At 35.2% G+C, this 26,007-nt stretch overlaps 1 protein-coding gene across 1 annotated transcript in view; it reads right to left on the bottom strand.

Moving 5' to 3' along the window:
* Nucleotides 1-26,007, bottom strand: part of LOC145660898 (methyl farnesoate epoxidase-like) — an 82,076-nt gene that overhangs the window by 35,113 nt on the left and 20,956 nt on the right. The window contains exons 3-5 of the mRNA XM_081726329.1: nucleotides 11,035-11,274; nucleotides 6,837-7,255; nucleotides 4,119-4,224 (exon numbers count right to left, since the gene is read on the bottom strand). Of these exons, the coding sequence (XP_081582455.1) occupies nucleotides 4,119-4,224; nucleotides 6,837-7,255; nucleotides 11,035-11,274 (765 nt within the window). The remainder of the gene's footprint in view (nucleotides 1-4,118; nucleotides 4,225-6,836; nucleotides 7,256-11,034; nucleotides 11,275-26,007) is intronic.

Raw genomic sequence — 26,007 nt, 5'->3', positions numbered from 1 at the left:
CGCCCATATAACCATATAGGGTAATAACACCTCATCAAAGGCGATAAATTAGATCAAAAGCCTCCAAAATTTGAATTTTTGGCAATTTTTTACCCATGAAAGGGAACAACATAGACCCCCAATACTGATAGAAATACATACCCTGGTCCTAAACCTACCATACCAAATTTTTAGATTTGGCAATTTCCAAAATTTAAGGAGGGTGGTCCAAGGTACCCCTAGGTCATTGACCCCGGGCCAAGGTCATTGACCTTTGACCTATGACGTCACAAAGGTCGATTCGCGCATAACGGGGGGTCTACTACTAACACATACAATATTAGGACAAATGATACGTTTCTTCCAACAGTTGGTGAAAACAAATGTGGGCAGATTATATCTTGCAGAGTACCCAATGCCAAAGAAGTATGTGATCGCATTTCTGCGGATGCGCGAAATCGATTTCAGAAAACAAACCATTTGGATGCCGCCAAACTTCTGGATTCTGCAAATGTTAGTGATTTTTCCGGAACATACCTTGGACACTGCGGTTGAAAGCTATCCAATGTTAGGTAAGCAGTGACTTCGCACTGAGCTTTTGGTTCTGTCAGCTTATCTTCCGGACAATTTTAGCGAAATAGCAACCCTTTTGCAAATAATAGTGATTATACCAATGTCCACAGCAGAGCCTGAGAGACCCTTTTCGTCTCTAAAGAGAATTAAGACATTGGTGAGGAATTTCCGTAGGTCAGGAAGGTTAACTGCCCTTGCCATGCTCTCAATAAAAAAAGGTTTGATCAACAACATGCTAGATTTCAACTTGAGGGTGATAGAAAAGTTTGCCAGCATTAAGAATCGAAGGATGGATATCAACTTCCGCCTTCAGTGGGTAAATACACGTATATATATATATATATTGTAGCACGCTTTGTTAATGACAGTACGAGCCGCCACTGATACAATGGAATTGTAAAGGCTCTTCTGCTACAATAACCAATTAAAGTGTCCAGAGTTAGTCTTACTATCTTCGCTGACTCGTGTTTTACCATGATGTACAGAATAACATGAATTTGTTTCAAGATTAAATAGTTAGAATACGAATAAAACATATTACTTTTTTAGAATTCCTTTATAGATAAGTACTGGTAATTTTTGATTATTGAGAAAGATTTCAATTTAATACTTATTCATTTTAGATGTAATTAGTGAGATAGCTATGCAACAGCATAGGAAAAAGGAAAGCAAAACCTCCCACAAACTCGTTTAGCTTGACACTTTATGCATCTTCATATCACAGAAGAAAATAATTTCAAATAACATATAAATTAAATTTGATATTACCTTTGAATTGCCACTAAGTACTGTTTTCTCCAAAATAACTTTACCGAGTCATAAGTACAACTAATAGCATACAAACATCAAGTTATTCCCTATTTAAATTGTAACATCCATTGCATCTTAATTCAGAAGTATTAAATCTATAAATCGATTTTCTTCTGTTTTCTCAATACGATATAGACCAACAATCACGTTCCTGTAGTATTTTACATTAGAGTTTTTTTTTTATTCGGTACAGATAGATAATATGTTGATTACATTATTAGTGTTTCTCAACATTAAGATTTAAATTGGTGAACTGATGATTCATGGATAAAAGAACAAATAAATTGAAACATGGAATAAATATATAATTAAAGAACATAATGAAAAACATTAACAACAGTGTAACTGTGATGCTGGAGCATAACAAGATTGCCGCCGTCGACGGTGGCAGACCGCCGGTAGGCAGCCGGCACTCGTCCGCGGTGGCACGAATATCTACTTGTTCAAAGTTGCCGACCTTTTGGCGAGGCGGCAAGCGGTCGAAAATCGTAAAAAAAAAAATGCCCTTTGCCGACTATTGCCCACCGCCAGAGTCAGCAAAACAGTCCGAAAGGTCTCTCTCCGACCGTCTACCGACCCCTTATGCCGGCCTCTTTTCGACGGCGCTGCCGGCGCATTTACTGAGCTTTTACGGCTGTTTGCCGACTGCTCGGCAAGGCAACTTTCCGAATGCTGCGCCGGCGCATTTTATGCGCCTTTTCGGCTTTTTGCCAACTGCTCGAAAGGACCTATTTTCGATGTCGGCTTCTCGATTCTCCCACAGGCGGCATCCGACCTCTCGCCGCTGTCGAAAAGTGGCACTTTGCCGACTGGAAAGCAACTCTTCAGGAAGGCAAAATTTTCATCACCTTTTACATTAGTTTTGCCTTAGTCTTTCCCATGCTATGATTTCACGACAAGGAGAAGTATAATACTTCCATTTTTGTACACATTAAAATATTATTTGAAATACTAAAAACACAATAACATGTAAAGCAAATTTAATACGACGTATATAGAAAACACCAACTCTAGTTCATGTGCTAATATAAGTATACAATGATGCAGTTATTTACTAGTATTGCCAGTTTCTTAACACTGTTACCAGTAAAGAATAAAAAGAATCATTACTTTCTATTGTCAAGGTACACATACAAGTCCAGAACATACTTCAGCTTTAAAAAATATTAACTGTACACAATACGAATGGGAAAAAAAATCATCGAAAATCCTGAAAAATCGACCTTTAGTCTAATAATTTGTACACGTCTATACATAATTTATACTGTTTATCAAACGTTGTTCGGGTCATCAAATCTAAGAGACTCAAGTGGGCAGGTCATGTTGCCAGAATGGAAGAAAATAAAGTTTTAAAGTTTTTAAAGTTTTAACTGGAAATCCAATCGGAAAATTACCATTAGGAAGACCTAGGCGCAGATGAAAGGACAATATTAAGATGGATCTCATAGAAATAGGAATACAAAATAAAAAACTGGATCCAGTTGGCTAAGGATAAATTTAATGGAGAACTTTTGTGAATGCAGCATTGAACCTCCGGGTTCCATAGACCACAGAGTTGGTTAGTTATATCATAAAGATTAACGATTATACATTATCTATTATATGATAACGTGTCTTGAAAAAAAAGGAGTAACAGATGCAAGATGACTGATGACTACTGAATATCGTCTTCACTGGAGAGTTAACAAAGTAAGTATCTGCTTTGACTTCTTTAGATAAAGCTAAAGGATTAGATTAAGATGGGGTTCGCCCATCCAATTGAGTAGCTTAGGCAGGTTATATTGTAGGTAAGTTATAAATCATTAATGTCTTAGTAACTTCCGAATGTACATATTTATAAATTGCTTTCTTTGAATCTTACGGTTGTTACGTATAATATTATTTAAGCTTTAATTGTTTATCTATTTATTTATCTTCTATCCAAATTAACTTATTTAACATTATTGTAACAAGCTACTTCAATTAAATACTTTGTTTTGTGACCCATTTTAGACATACGTTACTATATTCCTCACAAAACCTACATTTACTAGTATTTATTATTTCATTACTTCCTTCGTCACAGGTAAGAAGATGCAAAGAAGACATTTACTTCAACTACAAGAAATCATTACTAGATATTATTACCTGATAGGACCCAACAGAAGTACAGCATTACTACGAATACCATGGGATAATCCTGTAAGCGTAATTCAGATAAACTTGAATTTTTGATAGATTTGACGAATTGCGGACATCGGATAAGAATAAAGAAATCACAGCAACAACTTAAAATCAAGTGTGAATAAAAGAAATAGCAGTGTGTAAAGAAACAGGGGAAGGTGTTCATTATAATTGCTACCACTTCAAGTCATGGAAGAGATGGAATCTTTTCTTGAACCCATTCTCAAATAACATTTGTCAATCTATCTTACCGTTTTTGCTCTGATAAACTGTTGCCAGACAGACAGACGGACGGACGAACGTGAACGTTTTCAAGACTACCGATACTTATGCATAGCGCAATTTGTATATCTAATAAATCACGGGCAAAACATCAAGGCTCTAATTCTGTTTGTTTGTGTGTGTGTGTGTGATTAGCATCATACTGAGGGTTTGACTACCACATAGTTCAATCATTAGTGAAGCCTATAGTGTGACACTAATCAGAAGTAATTATGACTATGAACAAGGTCCCAAAAGTTTTATTTACTTAATTCTAAATATCTCCTTGAAAATCACGTATAATATACAATTGAAAGTGCATTTGAATTTACCTGACAATTGAGCATCTTTATTCTCTTCATTGTGCAACAAAAATCCATCAATTACGTCTTTAACATTTGTTTTATCAAAATTCTTTTTGTGTTCCTCCAATAACGGCTGAAAGAGATAGAGGGAAAACAATTATACCTTTCAACGAATCGTAGCATTTCAGACATACGTACAGGTAGGTAGTTATCATGATGAAACATAAAATTATTTTCGCTGCGATTTCTCTATACCAGCGGTTTCCAAACTTTCTCAGCCTTTCTGAACTAAAAGTTTCTTGTGGAGTGCCCAAGAATGTTTAGTACTACCTATGTTCTGAATTTGTAAAATCTATTATGCCTATTATGAGTAAAACTATTAATGGATAAAATAAGAATGCATTTTATGTTCATTTATTTATGAGCAGTAATAATAAAAAGAACTGGATGCAGTATTATTTATTACTGAAATATACAAAAAGACGTAACTATAAAAATAAAATATTTCAAAAATGCTACAGCGTTACATGACAACGTGAAGTTAATATGAACAATGTGCCTGCTTATTGTTTGTGACAAAATTTATCAGTGTCCGGAATCCGTGAAGTCAGTTGAAGACACATATCGTCTTCTGCGTCCAAAGTTTCTAATTCACAAATAAATCGTTTTCCCGTTTACAGCAGTTCGATATCTCTAATTCTTTCAGACATATGATTTTAACATTGCTGCTGTTAACAACATTGTTTAAATCATGTAATTGCGAGAATTTGTTTTAATTGTAGCTACCAAAAGCTGTTGCTGTAATGCTATAAAAGAGGAGGAAAACAAGAAACATTTTAAATGTTTTCAACAAATGCGACATTTTCAGCACTGTTGCGAACTTTATCAATGGATGCTACTATCTAACCCGTGCGAAGGTGTCCCATTCCTTACAGTTGCTTCGTGCAAAGTTTCGTTTCTCTCTTCCTTTTGATTTCTCCGTTATCACGGTTGGACATCATAAATTTCCACACTTTGAATGTATACATAGATATGTTTAGTAAACAGTCAACTGCACGCATTTTGAAACTTCACGCTATATTACTGTTTAATAATTGCTAGCTGAACCTGCACTCTCTACACAGCGCATCACTCATATATGAGCATGAATCTCCTTGTCATTCCTCACAACATCTGTACATGTGCCTTTAGAGACACAAGTGAAAGACGTCTTGACAAAAATCGGCAAGGGGTACCATAAAGGGGAGGCGTTTTTTCGATTATTTTTTTCAATATCTCACACCTTTGTAAGATTGAGCCTACTTCCGGTTGCTCGTTCGGTTGGAGTTTCTAATTCATGCATGATCAGTGTTTTCTTTCTTCTTGCATGCAGTATGTAATAAGCAAATACATTACGTACACAATTAATTATAATGTCAGTGACATATATAGTGTTCATTAAGTAAAACACTCCAAACAATAAAAATTCATCTTAGACTGCATAAATGGTTATCCTTCGTTTTTCATTATCATTTGGGCATGAAACAAATCCCTGGAAAATATACTACTTCCGTATACAACTATGTGGTGTTGGAATATATAACTCGTAGGATATGATACTTTACATTTTTTAAAAAAATTCAACACTTCCAGTGTACCCCTAAAAAAATAAAGAAAGAAATAACAACCATGTTTTATTTAAATATTCAGTTAGAACTGAATAATGTACACAAAATTTAGAATCAACCAGTGAAAACGGCATGTTTCCAGCACTTGTGGTTTTCGAGATCTCATTGTCGAAAGGATTGGAGACAAAATATAAAGTTTACTTTGGAAACAAACATATAAACCCAGAATTTTAATATATAGATGAAATGAAGCAAATTTTATTTAGAAAATAGTGCAGTAGTACAAACAGTGTGATAGTGAAACAATATTTCTAATTTAACGTCCTATGATTATAAGGATAGGAAGACTAATGACAGTGACAGAAAGAATTGATAGAATGATAGTGTGGGAGAAAAAGCGAGAACCTCGAGCAAAATCACAGACACGATGCTCACCATCACAAAATCCATGCCGTGAGATCGAACTAGCTATTACTTTAAAAAAAATCGACTTAATTTTTCAGTTATTGCTATAGTCTTATAATTGAGTTTGGGCAAGATGGTGTCAGGGTATACAGTCTTATCTCGAGCTCATGTATCAGTCCACGTTTCCATTTAATATGAGTGTTGTTTTTCGCTTTATTTTGTGTTGGATTCAATTTTTAGTGTGTAGACATCCCTGATTTCGCTGTTTTTCTATATTGGTTGTACTTTATGACAATTTTGATTAGTACGGGCGAATTCGGGTTTCTAACAGGCACCATCTTGATTATGCTATGTCATGACCACGTTTTTACCTAGTGCAAATAATTTATTGTTTAATACAATTTACTCATCTTCTAACTATTTTTCAATGTAATAGAGGACATGGTTACTAAGGCTGCACTCTTTATAACTCCATATACGGGTTCTTAATAAGAACACACGCAAATACTGAAACTTATTTTATATACCTTGACTGAAACTTAGAAAACAGCCAGAAAGAAAATATGCTCTTTCGAGAAGGACTCGCATCCTCAATGACAATCGTCAGCTTAACGCGTAAGACAGCTGGCAATATTAATTAAGCATTACAGACTATGTAAATAATGAAGAGATGGAGAACAAACTACTTTTCACTTACTTTTAAATAACTATGCTATAGCATATATTATATTACCTGGAAAGTATAATTGAATAAATCTCTTCCCCTTACAATGGTGTTGTGTCCAATAAATTCTGGACATATCAGTCGTAGCCATGGAAAATAGATAATGGCAAACGCTGATTTCGAAAATCTTTCTTGAAGTCCAATGAGTAATTTATGCATTTGGTGAAAAACGGGATCGTCGTAATCAAATCTATGTCCTGCAATTAAAATCCACAAGGCATTTATCATCGCCGGGTAGAATATATAGTCTGTAGAAACACCTTCGTCATTCATTTCTTTCGAGAGTTTATGGAAATAGGAGATGAGAATTTGTGTTTCCTTTACAATGTGAGTCTTCACTATATCCTTGCCAAATCCTAAACTTCGAAGGATCTTCATTGTTATTTTTTGGTTTCTCACAAACACCGGTCCGTTTATAAGAATAACACCTGTAAAATATAATATTTAATTAGAATCAGTTAAGAATGCTCCAAGAGCATTACAGAACAAACTTAAAAAGAATTTTTTTTCTTATTAACTTCTACAGGCTTTATACCTATTGTTCTACGTACTTTATTATTACACTCATTAAACAATTCTTGTAATATATCTGTCCATTTATAATTTCCTTGAGTACTAAGTTTTTTTCACATGTTTTGTTTAAGAGTTCTGTTAAAACATTCTGCGATATGTTGTTTTACGAAGACACATTATAACAATACTTGTATTTCATCACTCCTTATTTTATCTTTATTTGTATTTGTGGGCAGAAGTACTTTTAAATTATGCAAAAGGTGCTCTAGAAAGGAAGAAGATTATGAAAAAAAGAAAAGATATAGATGTAATTTCTTTTCTAGTTGTCATAGCAACGAAGAATATATATATATATATATATATATATATATATATATATATTATAAAGGATCAATCTTGTGTACTTTTTAAAGAGTGGAAAAGTTTAATGTGTCACACACTACAATAAAACGTAATATCAGATATGCAGTGTGTAAAATGGTTTATGAGGAAATAGTAGCCTTGTAGTTATATAAATATATTTCTCTTCTGTCAACATCCTATAAAATCCTTTCAAATATTCTATTACCAAGATTGACCCCATACGCAGATGAAATTATTGGAGATTATCAGTGCGAATTTAGACGAAATCGATCAACTATCGACCAAATATTTACCATTCGCCAAATAGTCGAAAAAAAGTGGGAATATACCGGTAATACCCCGGCACATCAACTATTTATTGCTTTTAGAAAGGCTTACGACTCGGTTAGGAGAGAAACATTATACAACGTTCTTACAGATCTTGGAATACCGAGAAAGCTGATTAGATTAATTAAGATATGTTTAAATGAATCCCAAAATAAAGTCCGGGTAGGAAAATTTTTGTCCAGGAGCTTTCAAGTCGAAAATGGCATGAAACAGGGAGATGCGTTGTCGCCATTATTATTTAACTTTGTTCTGGAATACGCTACAAGGAAAATCAAAGATAGCTACCAGGGCCTAGAGTTGAACGGTATTCACCAGGTTATGGCATATGCTAATGATGTAAATTTAATAGGGGATGTTAGGAGAACAATAGAAAGAAATGCAGAGATCTTATTAAACGCTTGCAGAGACATGGGTTTAGAAGTAAATGCAGAGAAAACTAAATACTTGGAAGTGCGTCGGGACCGTAATACGGCAAATTATGGATGCGTCAAAATATTAAATAATACTTTTGATAAAGTGGATACTTTCAAATATCTAGGATCAATATTAACAGAGGAAAATCATATTCACGAAGAAATTAAATGTCGACTAAAAGCAGGGAATTCGTGTTACTATTCGGCTCAAAATCTCTTGTCGTACCGAATTCTATCGAGGAATCTGAAGCTTAAAATATACAAAACGATAATCATGCCTGTTCCTCTGTATGGTTGCGAAACATGGTCGCTTACTCTGAGGGAAGAACATAGACAGAAATTATTTGAGAACAAGATCCTGAGACGAATATTCGGACCCAAGAGGAACGGGAATGGGGAATGGGGAATGGCGGAAACTTCACAACGAGGAACTACATAATTTGTACGGTTTACCCAACATTGTTAGGGTCGTCAAGTCTAGGAGGCTTACGTGGGCGGGTCAGGTAGCTAGAATGGAAGAAAGTAGAAACGCTTTCAAAGTCTTGACTGGAAGACCAATCGGAAAACGACCATTAGGAAGACCTAGGCGCAGATGAGAGGACAATATTAAGATGGATCTCGGAGAGATGGAAATACAAAGTAGAAACTGGATGCAGTTAGCTAAGGATAGAAGTCAGTGGAGAGCTTTTGTGAACGCGGCATTGAACGTCCGGGTTCCATAGGCCATAGAGTTAGTTAGTTAATCATATTAATAATATATAATCATATAACTATATTAATATATTATGCGACCTTTGCCAGAAAAGTTCCAGGATATTTCATTATTTCTGTGTTTGCAATACTAAAAACGAACAAATGTTTATTATTATTATTATTATTATTATTATTATTATTATTATTATTATTATTATTATTATTATTATTATTATTTTACCTGGTATATGTTCTTACTAGACACGAACTTGACCATGTTTCTACGCAAACTCACTAGGTGGCAGGGCAGTGCTTAGTAAAACACTTCAAATTAGTGAAGGTGTCACAATGGATGCTGATTGTGAGCAAAGAATGAACATTAAATTTCGTGTTAAGCTCGGGAAAATCCCTAGTGAAACGTGAGACATGATTAAGCAAGCATATTCAGGCCAGGCACTTTCAAGAAAACGTGTCTTCGAGTGGCACAAAAGTTTTCGTGAAGGCAGATATACAGTGCAAGACGATCCCTAAGCTGATCGCCTGTCTACAGTACACACCGGTGCAAATGTCCAGCGTGTAAGGTAGTTATTGCAAGAAGGCAGTCGTGTAACTGTGCATACGATATCGGAAGAACTACTTTGAATCGTCAAGCGTGATATCGTCCCTCACGCACTAAAAGACGAACAGAAAGAGGAAAGACGAAGAATTTCTGCTGAACTAATGGATATAGCTAGACTTATCCCGCATTTGTAGATGATGAAAGCTGGTGCTACCAGTATGACCCTCACACGAAGCGTCAAAATGTTGATGCCGGAGTCATGGATCACCATCCTCGAAAAAAATCCAACGACAACCTTCGAGAACAATGACAATGTTGATGGTATTCTTTGATAGTAAAGGATTAGTTCACCATCAGTACATTTCTCCAGGTCAAACAATGAACCAAACTCTTTACATCGAAGTCTTGAAACCTTTGCGACAAGCAATTCGAGATCGCCGCCCTAATTTGTGGCATTCTCAGGACTAATTCCTACCGTATGACAATTCAAGACCACATACTGCTTTATCTGTTAACAAGTATCTCGCCACACTTTCTGTTATTACCATCCCACATCGCCACATTCGTCCGACCTTTTACCTTCTGATTTTTTCTTTTCTCCGTGAGCGAAAACGCAACTGTAAGGAAAGCTTCATCAAGATATCGCAGACATGTAACGGGCTGCGATAATGAGCTTATAAGCATCGCTGTTGAAGATTTCCCTGCTTGCTTCCAAGACCTTCAGAAATGTTGGCAATTGTGTATAGATAGCCAAGGGGATTACTTTGATAGGAGCTAAGATCATTACTTGGTAAGTGCAATTTTCTATTTTTACGATCTTTGTCCTGGAAATTTTCTGACAAAGATTGTAAAATATCAATATTAATATATAGTAATATAATATCGTAAATGTTTATTAGGATCACACAATGGGACTTACAAAGATTGTACTGTTAGTACTACGTCACGATAACTTTTGAACTAAAGCATATTTTTTTTTAAGATTATTTCGGCTGATTTCGTTTTGTGGGGCTAATCCGTTATTTTTCTTTATTTTTTATGGGTAACGGTGACTTATGATGGCTCCCATATCGCTCTCTCGACTCCTGAAACGAGTGTTAGAAGTTATACAATAAATCGCACCGCTAGATGGCAACACACATCTTCCCTTGGTTCCCATCTACAAGACATAATTGAATACCGTTACTGTCTACCAGAGTGTGTTTTTGCATATGTGTTGTTCAAGGAGGGAACTTAAACCACAAACCTAACCTCCCTCTTCTGTGTATGCCACTGTTCTTCAATTTTAGAGTCCCTCATACATCAAGTCATTTCTGTCATGATTTAATATAACACCTACCTCCTTCACCTCGATATGCGGCTTCAAAAATATTAGGTCGTGCGCTAGTTTCTTTTCTGTTTAATATCTCCGTTACATACTTCTCACCATTTACCATGACCATCTTCTTGTGTGCTATTACAAAAGTAAAGAGGTGACCGTATTTCTCAGCAAGACGAGACAATACTTTATTCCAAGCTCCAAACCCATCTTCAGTATAAAATGATAAACAGTTTCCAAGTAAGGGAATTAGCGGTGGTCCTTTAAAAAAATAATAGGAAAATTAGTAATGTAATAAGTGAAACTTATAAACAAATCAGTACACATAATATACACTATTGTTACGTGTTTTATAAGGCATACTGTGATAAGTACAACTAGGAGGGGTCAAAGAGAGCTGGTCTCTCAAAATGTCATTACTCCTTCCTTCAGAAAGTTGTATTGCAGTGGTGGACAAACTTTTTTTTAGGACTAGGCCAAAGAAAAACGAAAATATTAGGTGGGCAAATATAATTTACAAGAAACAATAATAGTACATGTTACAAAATTCTTGTAATACTAAGCCCTATAAATAATTGAAGTTTCTCAAAATCTGTTGCAACTGGCATGCACTGATTCTCAGAATTGAAGCTAAATGTTCACGTTAGTCTGTTTATAATACAACTCCTTCAAGGTAATCTTATTCTTCTTTCCACTCGTCATATTAGGAATCATGTCGCTGGCTGGATAGAACCTTTAAAAGGGTGCACCCGGCCCGCGGGCTTAGTTTTAGTATCACTATTTTGTTGGATGATGATGGGCGGCGATTAGGGGGGCAAAGGGGGCAGTTGCCCCCCCCCCCTACTTTTTGTAATGACCCATTAATGTACATAGTTTCATTTGCAAATATAAATTTTTTGTATTTATTAGTGGTTCATGGGGAAAAAAATGGTACCATATAATATTTGATTTTCCGTGAGTACGTATTGGTTGTCTTCCCGTGGAGTTAAGCGAGCTACAGGAATTGCATTTTAATTGCCACGAAAAATGACCCAAAAATTAACCTATTGGAGCCCAACAATTCCAGCGTACTTTCATTTCTACATACAAGAGCTCGATATGTTAGTTAGCCGCTTTGAAACTTATTAATATAACATTTCGCAAAAAAAAAAAAAAAAAAAAAAAAAAAAAAAGTTATTAATTGCCCAATAATTGAGTTCCTAAAATGCCTTTTCTTATTTCTAATAGTAAGGAATATTTTGATTTGATTTGATTTCTTTGAGTTTAACATCCCGTTCAGCAGCGAAGCTATATGAGACGTGAGCCTACTGATCAACGCGGAATCCGAACCACATGAGCTCCCGCCGGAATAGAACCTGGGTTTCCCGCGCCAAAGGCGCGTACACTAACCGCTTCTCCACGAAAGATCTCAGTAAGAAATATTAATTAAAAAGAGAGTAATAAGAACCTCTACCTTTTCCATTGTTTTGTAGTGTAATATGCGAGCGAAGTGGTGTGTTTAGGAGTGTGCCATTGTATATGTAATTAAATTTAGTGAATTCAACATCATTCTAGGTTTTGAGATTATTTTGTATAACTGGAGTGTGGAGTGATTCTAAGTATTGTTGTGTTTTGATGCGTTCCAAGAAAGTAAAAACTGTACCTAATGGAAAGAGCACGTTTCGGGAAGTAGTAAAAGTAAATATTTCTTTAAGTGTCGTAGCATATGCTTGTAGTATTTGCTGTCGTTCATTTTCTAAGAGTAAGAACATTTAATGGTATGTGTGGAATTAAAAATATAAGTTGTTCATTAATCCACAGTTTCAATATAACTTCTACAAAACAGGCCTCATTATTCATTACTATGATTTAATATTATCCTTTCTATGTACTGTATTTGTTTCGCAAATTTGTTATTAAATAATCTGATCATAAAATTTTCCAGACAGAATTTTAAGATGTTCATGAGTAAGGAATCAAATCTCTTCTTACAGTTTCGTTGTTTAAGATTACAAAGGGCTAGTACCTATACTTGCGTTGCTCTTGTCAATTTACTTAATAAAATATGAAATACGATATACGGTACTTTAACTGAAAAAGATAGTATCGTATTAGTTACACAATCTTTCTTTAAAAAAAGTGTTAGAAGCAACCAGGGAAACTAATATTGATATACAAATATTCAGATCATGTCTTGCTCTCTCCCTACTTTTAACGTCCAATCGCCGCCACTGTGGATGATAATGACATGTTATATTTCTCACGTAAAGTAATTTTGTTTGATGTTTGAATTTTGTATATTTAATACTGATTATTTCATCCTATCTTGGCTTTCTTTTTTCTTGCATCAGATGTCATTCCTAGTAGCAAGAAAGCTTACGGCCAGTTGGCTCGTGCTTGGCTTTTAGCTTTCTACGCTTGCACTTCAAACGTATGCTTTCAAACAATCTGCCTTTTGTTGTACTTGCAAGTGATGCTTTAGATTCAGCGCAGAGCGTCATAGCATCACTGGTCGTTCATTGGCTATTGACTTCATTTGACTTGTAAAACGCTTGCGTCAAGCTTAAATGTAACACTGAATGCAAGGTTGCCCTCATGTAACTTTGTTACTGGAATCCAGCTTACAACATGCTTACACGTTTTCCAATCAAGCTGGACGCAAGCTTGTCCGACTTGCAATTTAAGCTTACGGCAAGCGGTTTGCAAGTTGTCTCTGCTACTAGGGATAAAATCTCTGATACATTTCGCTGATCATTTGGTGCTGGCTCTCAAATCACTCCTTTTAAATTCAGAAATGAAACCTAAAATAGATGCAGAAGCGATTTCTGTTAAGTTTCCAAACAAAGTGTAAATGCAGTGGAATGGGGCTCAGAATTAGTGATATTCACAAGGCGAGACGAGACACATTTTGTGACAATACACAATACGAAAGAGATCTATTTTTATAAAAAGTTATATTTTTCAACACGAGATGTTACTTTCATGATACCTATCCTTGACGAGATAGTCTTAAGAATCATCTAGTAAGTAATACCTAAAATCGAAAATGAACTTTAGGTTAACTAAATGTTCTGAAACGTACTTTCAATTTTCAGAAATAAAAGAACATGCCCTTCCCTAACAAACTATTTAAGTTTTCGCAATATATACTATGCTATATTTACATTTTCCAAACGGTGATATATATATATATATATATATATATATATATATATATATATATATATATATATATATATATATATACAGGGTGTCTCAAAAGTCCCCTGACATAGGGTAACTCTGTTATTATCACAGAACAAAATGTAAGAGGGAAAACCGCCTACAATATGATGTTTTCAATCTGAAGTTGAAGGAATTTTATAAATCGGACTAGTCGTTTAGGCTGTACACTCTTTATGCGCCCAATGTTAAAAGAAAATGCAACATTGCCATTTACCTGGACCCGCAACATAAATGAATGAAGTTGCCTTTTACGCTAACGTGTCAATGGCCAGCCCTCATTTCAAACATGCCCCCATTCGTGGGTGGCGGTTCGGGGTTCAAAGGGGGCAGTTACCCCCACTTTTTGAAGTAAATCATTAATGCATATAGTTTCATTTGGAAATGTAAAGTTTTTATTTGTGTTACTGGTTCATAGAAAAAAATGGTGCCATATAAACTAATATTTGCCGTTACGTGAGTACGTATTGATTGTCTTCCCGTAGAGTTAAGAAAGCTATAGGGATTGCGTTTTAATTACCACAAAAAATGGCCCTAAAATAAATTTATTGGAGCGCAACAATTCGAGCATACTTTAATTGTTTTCTTACAAGGGCTCGATATGTTATTCAGCCGCTTCGAAACTAATTGAAAAAACATTCCGCAAAAAAAAAAAAATGTCTTTCACACGTTATTCTTTAATTGCACAAAAATTGACTGTTCCTAAAATGTATTTTAAGGAATATTGATTAAAAAGAGAGTAATATGTAGGGACATTGCTTCTAGTCATCAGATGCTGAAATTCCATGGGCATTGCAGTGAATAGCTAACGTCTTTTCCAAATTGTCCATCGTACAGCCATGACTATTGTCACAAAATAATGCCTTATATTGAGAAAAGGAACGTTCTACATCATACGATGTTAACCTAGTGTATTTGGAAAGGGGCATATCACGAATATTCACACCAATAAATTCACTTATGTTTTGGCCTTCCCATACTTCAGATATTATACATAGAGGTTTATAGCCAATATTTTTCTCAAATAAATCCTTAAATTCTTTTCCTTACAACTTCATCTTTCGAACCAGAAAGAACATTCAGCTTTCTTTCAACGCACTCTAGTTCTTTACCCGAAGTACTGAATATACTGTATCTCCCGTAGTTTCTAATTTCTTTATAGAGTGAGTCAAGAAGGAGAAATTGGGAAATATGAAAGCCAAGTCACATTTCAAGCCACTGTTACTTACTAAAAAGGATTAACCATCGTCTGGGTTTAGTTTAATTACTACAGATTTATATGCTTGAAAATGATCCGCGTAATATAGTACTGAATTAAGCCAGATATCCCACCGCGTCATTACTTGTATTGGAGGAAGTGAAACATCGGGATTTGTTTCTTTGAAAAGCTCAATTCTAGTTTCGCGGTTTTACGAAAATGTTTTCCCATTTGACACAATAAATTGTCCACTTTAGAATAAAGGGTTGGAATTTTTTCACACAATCGATGTAGGGCCTGTACGACACATGTCACGTGAATCATGTTAGGGTAGCAAATGGAAAGAGCTTCATCAGCTTTCCTCATACAAGGAGCACTATCAGTCAGAAAAGGCAAAACATTGTCGTATTTCACACCATTCGGCCACAAAAATGTGCAAAGATTCATCGAACAGCCTGGCAATTGTCACGTGATTCGTAACTGAAAGTTCTTTAAAGGCTAGCAGTGCTGTGCCTACGATTACATCCCCTTTACCTACGGTCACTCATACTTCCTTCAGCTTTAGCTTCAAAGTACAAAGCGCTCCTTTACAAACTATTTGTTTGGCACAAGTTACCCCAGCGCTGATAAGCAGATTTTATGACGACGCTGTTTCTACAGATGGGAAATTGCTTGTAAATACGAAGGATAGATTTATGTAGCCTATCCTTTTCCCTGTTAATTTCTTTCAAGCGAAAAAAAAATCGTTGTGAAATTTAGAATAAAATAACGGAAAATTATTAAAACTATGTATTTATAACAAAAATGTTCTAAATATTTATTTACATAACTTTTTTCGGAAAATATGTATATTTTTATGTGAAATAAAATTTGTAATTTACACTTGCAGACTCTTAATCGGGATAATAAACTTTGTTTTGGGCATGTACGTGTTTGAAAAAAAAATATGTTTTTACATAAAAATCCGAGCCTTAGTAATAAGAAACAACTTCTACCTTTTCCATTGTTTTGCACTGTAATATACGAGTGAAGTGGTGTGTTTAGGGGTGTACGAGTGTATATACTATTAAACTTAGTGAATTCAACATAATTCTAGGTTTTAGGATTATTTTATATAACTGGAGAGTGGAATGATACTAAGTATTGTTGAGTGCTGATGTATTCCAAAAAAGTGAAAACTGCACCTAATGGCAACGAACATGTCTCGGGAAGCTGCAAAATCAAATATTTATTTAAATGATGTAGCATATGTATTTACTGTCTTTCATTTTCTAAGAGTAATAACATACATTTAATAGTATGTGTGAAATTAAAAATTAAGTTATTCAATACAACTTTTGCAAAACAGGTCTCATTATTCATTACTAATACCATTCCTTCTATTTATTTATTTTGTAAATTTGTTATTAAATAATCTGATTACACAATTTTCCAGACAAAACTTTAAGATGTTCATAAGCAAGAAATCAAATCTCTTCTTACATCTTCATTGTTTAAGAGTACAAAGGGATAGTACCCACTTCCGTTGCTCTTGTCAATTTACGTAATAAAATATTAAATACGATATACGGTATTTTAATCGAAAAAGATAGTATTCTATTAGTTATACAACCTTCCGTCGAACAAAGTGTTAAGCCACATTGCCACGTTCAATGAATCTTGTAGCTGTCATAAAAAAAAAAAAAAAAAAAACCTTTCACCCAATCTTTCTATTTACTCTCTTTACATGTTACAACTTCTTGAAGGCAAGAAAGATTTCTCCACACATGCAGCACTGCACTCTAGCGGACAAACGGTGAACCTCCTCATTAAAAACGTGTATTTAGGCGCACTTCCCCTCCCTGTTCAAAAGAATCCGTTGTTTCGGAAGCGGCGAAACTGTTTTTTCTTTTATGTCAGCGGGAGGGCGATAGCAGGTAGCAAGCAAGACGTCCCAGGTAGTTGCGCATCGTTCAACTCCTTGCAAAATGGAAAAAATGTTTTATGACCCTTTTAAGACTGTGTACACGGTGAAATATAGTAGGGTTTCAAGATTTATTTTATGACAGCTACAAGTTCTTCTAAATTGAAAATAGGGAAGTGATAGGATAAATTTTGTGACTGTATGATAAATAGTAGTATAGTTGTTTCCAAAGCTAAGCCAAGTTTTCTTATCAGCAATAAAACTATCAAAAGGTTATTAGTGGCCACATTCGGTTTGTAAATCTGTTGGATGTTGCCGGTATTAAGCCACATTGCCACGTTAGAAGAACTTATAGCTGTCATAAAAAAAATCTTGAAACCCTACCATATTTCACCGTGTACACATGGTCTTGAAAGGGTCATAAAACATTTTCTCCATCTTGCAAAGAGTTGAACGATGCGTAACTTTCTGGAACGTCTTGCTTGCTAGCTGCTATCGCCCTCCCGCTGACATAAAAGAAAAAAATGTTTCGCCGCTTCCGAAACAACGGATTCGTTTGGACAGGGAGGGGAAGTGTACCTAAATACACGTTTTTAATGAGGAGGTTCAATGTTTGTCCACTAGAGTGCAGTGCTGCATGTGTGGAGAAACCTTTCTTGCCTTCAAGAAGTTGTAACATGTTTAGAGTCAGTAGAAAGATCGGGTTGCAATGTCTTTTTTATGACAGCTACAAGATTCATTTAACGTGGCAATGTGGCTTTATTAAAACTTAGCCGCTCTTCCCTGTCGCCAGGGTAAACAGAGAAGACGATCTATTCTCCGTACTGTGGAAGGCATTTTTGCACTGCGTATGCAAATTATTTTATATTTAAATTATATCGTTTTAATATTATTTGCATATCAATATGTTAATTTCTAATAAACATATTGATATTTAAATATTTAATTTTTTTGGAAAATATGTGTCTATAAAAGGATCATACAGTAATAAAAGTAACTCTGTTTTTGGAAAGTACCGCGAGGTATATATTTATTCCATTTCCTACACGCCCCTCGTATTTGTTTTAAAACTTCTTTTAGTCGCTTAACGAAAACTATATCTCTGGTATTGGTTGGTTTAATCCGTCAGCCTGCTTGAGAGCGGATGACTGGAAACTGCCACACAACTCATTTTTTTTTAATACAACTCCACATCTCAAGAAAATAATTGTGTATATATAACTATTCGTATTTATACTTTGTGTAGTCCATGGGACGTAAAATTTAAATATTTCATTTCTTTTTCTTATATTTTGTGTATTTTAAAAAACATTTTCTTATATTAGTTAAAATTGTGAACTTTCCAATTTTAAACCACTTGCTTGTTATAAAAAGCAAGAGAACCCTCAGCAAAACGATCCCCTTAACTTTGTAAATAAAAATGGACAAAAAGGAAGAGTTAAAAGGCCACCAACCTTAAAGGGAGTCTGGACATTCCAAAGAAGAGAACGAGGGTAAAAAAAAAGCAAGTAACAGCGAAAAGCAAAGGGAAAGTGATGGTCAATTTTCCGCATTTCAAACAACACAGTTCGTTTTCGACGCTCTCTAGAGGAAAAGTGTTTTGTGTGTTAACTTAAACAGTGTCTTTACTAATAATGGTTGCTCAATTCAGAATTACAGGGAAAAAAATTGTTTTTCATTTTTGTTAGTTTCCTAATAAAATAATGTGAGACAAAAAAAAAAAAAAAAAAAAAAAAACATTACTGCGAACTAAACATTAAATGTGCATCTATATTGATGTTGGTATCCAAGAGCAAGTTTTAACTCCGTTTTTAAATTTTTTTTAAAAGAAAGTTTTTTTTTAGTTTCTTCAATCTCCTCAGTGCCAAACAGATACACGATGTAAGAACTTTGGAGATGCTTCGGTTCACTATTGTAACATTAAAGTAAAACAGGCAAGAAGGACTTGTTAGCCTGAATGCTACTATTGAGGATCTTCATATGAAAACTTCGGTAAAATCATCGTTATTTGCAACCACAAGGAACAGTGACTTGGTGCAGTTTATCACAAAATGAAAAAGTAAAGTAACATTCTTATAAGTATTCAAAATCTACAGTAAAATCTAGGTAAAATCTTACAGCGTTGAACTATATATATATATATAAATCTCGCTTTAAAAAAACTTTTAAAAATCCTTTTTTTTATAAATATCTCATATATAGCCGACCAGTTCTATATATATCGGATAGTGTGCAAGTGGTAGTGTTTTAAAATAAATACCTCATCATTTTAGTAGATATGGAGTTGTCTTTTAGCCATTTGTTTCATCAGTATTGGTGAGTATCAAATTTACTTATCTGTTCTTTTTCAGGTTGATGGAGTCTAGGTTCATCGATGCCAAATATTTCAAAATCTTATGGTAATCACACAAAAGCATATATTCTTTGATACATAAAGGTGACAAATATAAGTCATAAGTCCATGTGTCAAAGAAAGTCTAAAAGGGGTACCAAACTTTAAACATGGAGCTCACGCTTCCAGGAATGTAAAAAGTAAAGTTTTTTTTTTTTTTTGCTCTACCGGCTAATTTTCAAAATTTCGTTTTTTTTAAAATTTAAACGTAAATATTATTTATTTTAAATATATATATATATATATATATATATATATATATATATATATATATATGGTAAGGACGGGGCAGATGGACGGTGGGGGCAGACGGACAGGAGTTAAGAAATATAGTAATAGGAAATATGCTAACCTGGCAACAGTGAGTTGAGTCGTGTGTGGTGTTTGGTTATAGTTCGTGCTTCACATCGCAGGAGTAGGATTCACTGAATATCGTATGTGTACAGCACTATTGCAAAGAAATTGGCACAATTACACGGAGGCAAGTGTCCCAAAACGTGATTTCTAAAAACTCGACTTCAGAAATTAAATATTTGACAAGGAAGGAAAGTTGCAAAACATTCGCGGGAGGAGCAGCAGACAATAGATGGATAGTCACACGCACCACTAGAGTAAATGGATGTTGCGTGCCATCTATTGAGTAGGGTCAGAAATATTTGAAACCAATGTGTGTGCGGGGCAGACGGATACGCAATTAGCGGGGCAAACGGACAGTGACCTAAATGGTTAGTATGAAATAGAAAAACAATATTTCTGTGTATGTATATTACTTAAGAGGTTTCTTACTAGTACTACCATTTCTTCCAAAGATGGTACGTTATCGATCTCGTACAACACACAGATGCAAATAGGAAAATGAGTCCATAGCCGCTGCTGTTAGAGCCGTACGTGAAGACAAGATGCCTTTGTCAACTGCAGCGACAGCTTTCAATGTCCCTCGTAATACACTACGACGAGCGTTATGTCATCGCACATAATCCGAAAGTTTGGAAATCATACAACATTCTCAGCACAGCAGAAAATGAATTAGAAAAGCATCTATCTACTTGCCTTGGACGAAATGGGATTTGGGCTAACTCTACGCGAATTACGAAAGTTGGCGTACAACTTTGCTGTTGAGAACAAATACAAACACATATTCAATAATGATGCAAAAATGGATGGTAAAGATTCGGAGCATAGTTTCATACAACGTCACAAGACACTTAGTGCGCTTGTAGCGCAATCATTTTCCTATGCTACAGCTAGAAGTTTAACTCGTGGAAACGATATCTCGAGGGAGAAGACTGGGTAATGTGTACAGGTTGTTTTTTCTGGTTCCATGTGAAATGCGATCCAAATGGTCGTGATGAATACTTTGTACGCATTCATTGTAACAGTGTTAGTGATTTATAAACTGTAACTGTAACTGTCCGTTTGCCCCACTATTTTTGTCCTTCTGCCCCACCCCATGGGGCATATGGACATCTTGCACCCTTGTATACTAATTGTTCAATATATCCTTGACTAATTGACAAACTGATTTCTTTGTTATACTTTTACTTTGTACAAAGCATACTGGTTTGTAAGAAATATATTGAGTTCTCTTCGGTCATTCGTATTCATACAAGCAACAGAAAACTGCTTAGCATGTCCGTTTGCCCCATCTTTACCATACATTCCTAAAGGTAAAGGTGTTAGGAAAGGAATTTACATATGTTTGCATATAAATTCTTTCCATTCTTCCTGTGCCACACACCTTTACAAGGTCTGGGAGACCCGGGTTCGATTCCCGGTGGGAGCTCATGTGGTTCGGATTCCACGTTAATCAGTAGGTCCACGTCTCATATAGCCTCGCTGCTGAACGGGACGTAAAACTCACAATCAATCAATCAAAACCTTTACAAGGTCGGATACCTAGCGTGTTAAAAAATAATTACGCGGAGTACTGTCCCACCATAGTACTCAGAGCTGCAATCCAATAAGCAGATAAATAAAACAAGAATAACCACAGGTCATTCAACGAAGTAATCTTCTCTTTTATTAATATAATAATAATAATAATAATAATAATAATAATAATAATAATAATAATAATAATAATAATAATAATATAACTAGTTTTTACGTCCGAGCCGTTTCGGGCTACTGTGCATTTTCGGTAATGCTCGGAAAAGAGAATCGATCCTGGACCGATATTGTATTTTTACCCGTATAAATCGGGTTTGATCGATTGGCCTGTATGAATCAGGTTGGCCCGATTGACCTGAATGCATCGAGTTGGCCCGTTTGATTCTATGAATAGGTATCGCCTGATAACCCCTTTTTTACGAAAACACGCTTAGTCTTTCGTTATTGTAAATGGTATGTTGTTTCACTTTATTATCGTAATACAAATTGTTCTAGTCATCATGTACGAACTCGTAACGAATCTATCGGGTCAAACGGGTCAAACGGGTTTATCAGGTCTTACGTCGAGTAAACCAAATGCAACGGGCATCGGACGGATACTTCTTTATCCGAAAAATTCAATCACTAATTTATAGGTTAAAATCATAATTAAGACTAATTCTTTGCATTCACTATTTTTTAAGCCGACCAACGAACTTACGGTTCCACAGATTAGAGAACCAAAGTAGGGACACGCCTCAGGGGTTCCTGATGTTCCTACGAGATGACATGCCCAAATTGACATCTGTGCTTATCTGTAGTCTTTGAAGAAGCGGGAAATTCATATACTAAATGCATATTCCGAACTCCATTCTTCAAAACATCATATTAAAAGTATGTTAAATTTCTAACTGGAATACTTGATTATTATATCTGATCATTATATATCCATGAAAACAAAACTTTCATAATTACCTTAACATTAGTTTAATTAGTTTAGCTAATAACTAGCCTATACCAGTTATGTATTCTGGGGTAACTTAATATTATTAATAGACATGCCATCTGTCTATAACAGGGGTTGTCAAACTGTGTGGCGCGCCTCCCTTGGAAGGCGCGGAAGGTTGTCAGAGAGGTGCGAGGACTTTTAAAAAAGATCCTACAAAGGAACATATTTCTAATGCAACACACATACTTAAGTCTGCACCTTTCTTCTTTAGTAATACATAGTGGACTAAGCAGTGCTGCAGTCCTAAAATTTTCAGAGGGTATACGCTGATTTATGATTGTCTATCATTGTCATAAGAGACATGAAGACCGTTTTCAATGAACAAGTGTAAATCGTATGTATTAATATTATAAAGAATAAATTACTGTTTTATAGTCTAAAAGCATTTCATGCTATTTTCTTGATGACACTCCTTACCTAAATCATAGCATTAATAACATAAATGGATGTAGGTATGGAGAAGGAACCAACTCACTCCGAGAAGGAACAGAAAAAATCGAGCCGATTTCTTTTTCGTGACTCATATATTTAACATTTGCTAAGAATATAAGAGGAAAATGGTTATATAGTCACTTTATCGTTGGAGTCATGGCTCGATTAAATAAATAAATAAAAACGAAACTATACACTTTGAAGCAGAAGGTACACTTTCATGACTAAGATTAAGCAGAGGGTATACGGCGTGTACCGCCGTGTACCCTCGACTACAGCCCTGGGACTAAGCCTTTGAGTGACCTCTGTTCCACATACGATCAGGGACGACCTTTTCACCTTTGGCTTAAACGTGTATAGTGCTTGTTAGATGGACACTAACGATCTTTTACTTTATCGATCTAGAATAGCATGTCTTCTTAAATGTCTCTGGAATATGGCACGACGCCATTAGAACTGAATCTTTCTTTCTCTTAATTTTCTATTATTATTTTTGGGACGATTCTTGAGTTATAAACTTTTCTAAAGTACTACCGCCATTCATAAATAGTTTTATTTCTTTTATTTTCATTAGTCGAAGCCATCTTGCGTCTTGCCATTTCGAAATATGTGTCAAGATTTAATAAAACGTGTGACTCAGAACAAGCTCATACATCCCATTGATTTTGCTCAATATTTAAAAGTGTCAGTTTTTATTATTTAAATTCCTTCTTTGCTCGTATTTTTCAATTTTAACATAAATTTTTGACTTACCACAATTTATATTATTAACACCGACTAATAACATTAAAAGGTGTAGCCAGTGTGTACACAATGTAGATCTAACTAACTCTATGGCCTATGGAACCCGGAGGTTCAATGGCGCGTTCACAAAAGCTCTCCACTGATTTCTATCCTTATCCAACTGAATCCAATTTTTACTTTGGATTCCTATTTCTACAAGATCCATCTTAATATTGTACTCCGATCTGTGTCTAGATCTTCCTAATGGTCGTTTTTGATTGGTCTTCCAGTCCAGACTTTGAAAGTGTTTCTACTTTCTTCCATCCTAGCTATATGACCAACCCACCTAAGCCTCCTAGACTTGATGACCCTAACAATGTTCGGTAAACCGTATAAATTATATAGTTCCTCGTTATGAAGTTCCCGCCATTCCTCGTTCCCGTTTCTCTTGGGTCCGAATATTCGTCTCAGGATCTTGTTCCCAAATAATTTCAGTCTATGTTCCTTCCTCAGAGTAAGCGACCATGTTTCGCAACCATACAGAACAACACGCATGATTATCGTTTTATATATTTTAAGCTTCAAATTCCTCGACAGAATTCGCAACGACAAGAGATTTTGAACCGAATAATAACACGAATTCCCTGCTTTTAGTCGACATTTAATTTCTTCGCGAATATGATTTTCCTATTTTAATATTTATCCTAGATATTTGAAAGTACCCACTTTATCAAAAATATTATTTAATATTTTATCGCATCCATAATTTGCCGTATTACGGTCCCGACGCACTTCCATGTATTTAGTTTTCTCTGCGTTTACTACTAAACCCATGTCCCTGCAAGTGTTTAATAAGACCTCGCCCCCCCCCCATTTCTTTCCATTATTCTCATATCATCCCCTATTAAGTTTACATCATCAGCATATGCCATAACTTCGTGAACACACCATACAATTCTAGGCCCTGGTTCCTATCCTTGATTTTCCTTATAGCGTATTTTATGACAAAGTTTAATAATAATGGTGACAACGCATCTCCTTGTTTCAGGCCATTCTCCACGTGAAAGCTCGTGAACAAAAATTTTCCTACTCGGACTTTACTTTGGAGTTCATTTAAACATACCTTAATTATCTAATTAGCTTTGTCGATATTCCAAATTCTGTAAGAACGTTGTATACACGACTCCAAAAGTGCATTACCACCTGCAATTCTCCTTTTCCTGCAATAGCAGGCAACCCAAAATACTCGGCGCTTCGGTTGGTTGCGAATTCGAAAGGCGTTGGACCAAACCTCAATTTTGTTACAAATATATCAATGTGGCAAACTGCAAATAAGAGAATAAAACAAATTGTTAAAAATGACAACTTTATTATTGTGACGGAGTTGGATGACATCAAAAGTTAGAATATGATCTTACTTAAGCAGTTCAAACAAGATGAATGGCAAGAAACAGTTATCAGAGAAAACCATTTCCATCTTTCCATCCGGAAGAAGAATTTCATAAAAAAGAAAAAAATACATAATGTAAAGGTTTAATATAAAAGACAATCCCAAAATTTTCAAAGCTGACACCCGAAAGGCCAGGACAACTGAAACGAAATGAGTGAAATTGTGCACAGATATTGCAGACGTAAAATGAAGGAATACGGGTTTCGTATTTTAATTGAAAAACGGTTGGGTGGGGCATGGGCTCCTCCAAACATTTGATCACGAAACTCAAAAGTGCTGGTAACAGGATGTCAGATGTGTGTAAAGAACATAAAGAATTGCAGCGAAACTTTACGTATGGACAATACGAAAAATCAAACGAATACGTTTTTTTTATTTTCTGCGGAATAACGGTTTTAGGGGGGAAAAGCCCCAACCCAAAATTTTGGAAGTTGACTCCCAAAAGGCAAAAAGAAGTGAACCGAAGTAAACGATATTGTTGACAGAAATTGTAGACATAAAATGACAAAAAAGGGTTTTGAATTTTCCTTGAAAAAAGGGTTGGGTGTGGGACGAACCCCTGCAAACTTTGATCACAAAATAACAAATGTGCTAGTAACAGTATGTCATATGTTTGTAAAGGATATGGAGAATTGCAACATAATTTTGTGTATGGATAATACGCAAAAATAAACGAACATGGGTTTTTTATGTTCTGCGGAAAAAACATTTTAGGGGAAAGATCCCCAACACAAAATTTTGAAAGATGACACCCGAAAGGCAAAAACAAGTTAACCAAAGTGAATTAAATTGTGCACAGATATTGTAGAAGTAAAAT

The sequence above is a fragment of the Thermobia domestica genome, chromosome 9, assembly GCF_964235325.1.
Source record: "Thermobia domestica chromosome 9, izTheDome1.hap1.1, whole genome shotgun sequence".
In the NCBI taxonomy this organism is placed as follows: Eukaryota; Metazoa; Arthropoda; class Insecta; order Zygentoma; family Lepismatidae; genus Thermobia; species Thermobia domestica.
This window is presented reverse-complemented; position numbering and strand designations above follow the sequence as displayed.